The sequence below is a fragment of the Quercus lobata genome, chromosome 4 (genome assembly GCF_001633185.2).
Source record: "Quercus lobata isolate SW786 chromosome 4, ValleyOak3.0 Primary Assembly, whole genome shotgun sequence".
NCBI lineage: Eukaryota > Viridiplantae > Streptophyta > Magnoliopsida > Fagales > Fagaceae > Quercus > Quercus lobata.
The window spans coordinates 66,659,519-66,663,012 of record NC_044907.1 but is presented as its reverse complement, the minus strand read 5'-3'; the positions used below and the strand labels follow the sequence as shown (position 1 = coordinate 66,663,012).

The 3,494-nt window shown below is 32.0% G+C and overlaps 1 protein-coding gene across 1 annotated transcript; it reads left to right on the top strand.

The window, feature by feature from the left end:
- The first annotated feature begins 206 nt into the window (after window positions 1-206).
- On the top strand, window positions 207-3,268 carry LOC115987996 (uncharacterized protein At4g26485-like). The gene is made up of 4 exons (XM_031111618.1): window positions 207-494; window positions 1,834-2,087; window positions 2,240-2,441; window positions 2,796-3,268. Exons 2-4 carry the CDS (start codon window positions 1,937-1,939, stop codon window positions 3,151-3,153), a joined length of 711 nt encoding a protein of 236 aa, XP_030967478.1. The 5' UTR covers window positions 207-494; window positions 1,834-1,936; the 3' UTR covers window positions 3,154-3,268.
- Window positions 3,269-3,494: the final 226 nt, after the last annotated feature.

Sequence of the window (3,494 nt, the reverse complement as noted above, 5' to 3'; positions counted from 1 at the left end):
TAATCTAACAAATAAAAATAATAATGGATATAGTTTAAAAACATCACCAAAACAAACATGCATTAGAGAATAAAATATTACACGGATTGGTGTACACTTTAGAACCACAAAAAGATGAGTTAAAAAAGTAAAAATAGTACTAAAAAAAATATTCACACCTAGTATTTACTCTATGACCTGACCTACCCATCTTATCTGGCTAACTCAAGCAAACAAAAGAAGTAAAGTGACATAAAAAAGTAAGAAATGTCAATCAAAGGTGCTGGAACCAACCCAAGGTTTGGAAACAAAAGTCTAAAAGTTAAAGCTTGACAAAAAGAAAAAGAAGTAGCAGCAGTAGCACTAGCAGCTCACGAAGAAGATGATATGCAGTTAACGAAGAAACAGGTGGTTGACCAAGAGGACACAGTAAAGGCCAACCAAGAAGAAACAACCATGGTCGACGAATAAGACACAGCAGTGATAGACGAGAGAGAATACAATGAGTCAGCGAGGTGAGATGTGTCTTCTTTTTTCTAATCATACTTGACTCATGGAAATACAACATTATTTTACCACTGTCAATCTTTCCAATACTTTGGAGGGGAAAAAAAGTTTCAAGCTGTGAAATTTTTCATATTTTCGTGGTATCTCACTTTCTTTTAGAACTAGTCTTTGCAAATGAATACACATTTTAAAGTAAATTGAAAAACCTATGCATTGGTCCAACATTTTCTTCGATCGGATGGTTGGAATTTATGGTCAAACTTGTCAAACCTTATATATAGTAATACAACTTCTAGATTTCGCCTAATTTGATTAACTTTCATCAAGTCGTAGAACTTTTGGAATATATTTTCCTGAATATTTAAAATGTGCTGTCACTTTAACTAAAGTTATTAGAAGTATTATTTTTCACAAAAGACTTTATTTGACTAGAAAGCATACCTGACACCACAATGATAAAAGTGTTAAATTTGTCTTAAATAAAGCATTGAATGACATAATTAAGATGCTATAAAATGACCATAATCTTCTATACGAAAAAAGATAAAGGAAAAAAAAGACTAATTTTTTTTTTTTTTGAGAATGAAAAAAAAAGACTAATATTTAGAATATGTGTTAGGATTCTCTCCATCCAATTCATGTTGACTATAAACAAAATTTTAGACGTGAAATAGAGTTTTTCAATTTAAAATGAAAATGGAGACAACCAATTTTCTATGGGACTCACATTGTCAATTAGTAATAACATTACTTTCAGTTAGATCATTTAGTGAAGTCTATTGTCGTTGTATAATTTTTTTTATTTTTTTATTTTAGAATGAAAAAAAAAAAAAACTAATATTTAGAATATGTATTAGGATTCTCTCCAACCAATTCCTGTTGACTATAAACAAAATTTTAGACGTGAAATAGAGTTTTTCAATTTAAAATGAAAATGGAGACAACCAATTTTCTGTGGGACTATCACATTGTCAACTAGTAACAACTTCACTTTCAGTTAGATCAATTAGTAAAGTCTATTATTATTAAATAGAGTTATAAGGATCAAATCCAGCACACACTAAAAAATCAATTGATCATTTCATTCTACAGGTAAAGAATCCTATAAATTCAAATTTTACCATATTTATCAAAATAATAATAATAAAACTTCACTTTAAAGGTAGCTTCGTGCAATTCAAACGCTGTAAATCAAGCAATTCAGGAAGGTCCGTACTTGGAGTTTTGGGTTTCCGTACTGTATTAGTATAGTAGTAATTAATTACTCTCCAATTACTATAATAAATACCAAAATTGAACGTCTAATTGACTCTTCATATTCCATCCTTGATATCTGGTTTTGCACAGGATTCTGTACCATTTTCATCGGTAATGGGCACATACACATTATCCATGGATTATAAGTATAAGCAAATTTACAGAGGGAGGGAGAGATTGATACAATTATACAATGGGTAAGAAAAAAGAAAAAAAGATACAGCACTACTCCAGCTCTCAGAAAATATTGTTGGTTGGTGAAGGAAACTTTTCATTTTCTGCATGTTTAGCTAAAGCATTTGGCTCTGCCAGAAACATGGTTGCAACTTGTCTTCATTCTAAAGGTAAAACCGACATTAGTTTTAATTTGAATCCTGAGAAAGCATGCTGATGCATGGATGAAGATTAAGTCCACTTAATCTGCCTCATAGTACTGATCTTCTAGCTAATATGTATAAATAATACTAATTTATTTGTTTTAATTTGAATCTTTCAGATGCTTTAAGGAGAAAGCATCAGAGCTCTGGACCGCATTTGGCGGAATTGAATAGAAGAGGGTGTTTGGTGCTGTATGAAATTAATGTATATGACATGAACCAAAATCCCAGCTTAATGTCCAAGAAATTTGATGTGATCATCTTCAACTTTCCTCATGCAGGCCATTGTGGGCTAAATGAAACAGACTATTTGCTTATAGAGTAAGTGTGAAAATACAACATACTTTTTTTCTATATACACCCAATTTCCTCTCTTACACAAGTTAGTTGTCCATCTTCAATTCTTTATCCATCAGGAATTATATTTGCAATGTACATAATCTTATTAGTTGTCACTCTTTTATTCAAGAGTTCTTAAATCTGCACAGTTTTTGAGTTATTGTTCCACTTTTTTCTAACAGATGAACCAAAATGGTGCAGTGGCATTTGGGATTTAATTTAATTTTAATAAATCATTTTCTTATTTTTGTGGTGACCATAGTGTGAAATATTCATATTCTACCATTGATAAATTTAATAGGTTGTCTTTGGGATTTTGGGTTTCAATTGATGTAGAATGCACAGAAATCTGTTACAAGCATTTTTCAACAGCGCCCGTCATATGCTAACCAGAGGTGGGGAAGTGCATGTTGCGCACAGAGATGATTGTCCATATAATAGGTGGAAGATCGAGGAGCTTGCAGAGAGAGCAGATCTATATTTGAAAGAGAAGGTGGATTTTAATGCGGTTGACTACCCGGGCTACATCAATAAGAGAGGTGGTGCCGTTCGTTGCGACGGAAAATTCCCTCTCAAGAGCTGCTTCACATTCAAGTTCTGTCTCAAGGAAAATACTTCTCAAATGCCTGATAACTTGCTGGAAAAAAAATTTAAGGGCATGACACTTGGGAATGTTGTGATTTCGGGTTTGTAGTTGGGTTTGTCTCTAACATTATTCAACGACAATCAAATAATTGCCTGTCATTGATGATGTGAGGATTTCAAAGGATTTGACACTTGCTAGTTGTTATAAGGTGTCCAACATAATGTATAAGCTATATATATATATATATATATATATATATATAAAAACAAGATTATTTCTCTGGTTGCCTGGTAATGATAATCAAACAAGTGACACTATCATTGATCTCGTGAGAGGTGAAAGAGGGTTTGAGAGGTGCTAATTGTTTTGAGGTGTCCAAGATAATGTCGGATATATCTATTTTATTTACAATAGTTTTCACATATGTTGATATAAATTGTTATAGTTGA

Bases quoted from the DNA above. Each gene is read 5' to 3' on its own strand.
- LOC115987996 (XM_031111618.1), top strand. From the start codon at position 1,937: ATGGGTAAGAAAAAAGAAAAAAAGATACAGCACTACTCCAGCTCTCAG. The intron at 2,088-2,239 runs GTAAAACCGACA...TGAATCTTTCAG, and splicing joins AACTTGTCTTCATTCTAAAG to ATGCTTTAAGGAGAAAGCAT. The intron at 2,442-2,795 runs GTAAGTGTGAAA...CAATTGATGTAG, and splicing joins ACAGACTATTTGCTTATAGA to AATGCACAGAAATCTGTTAC.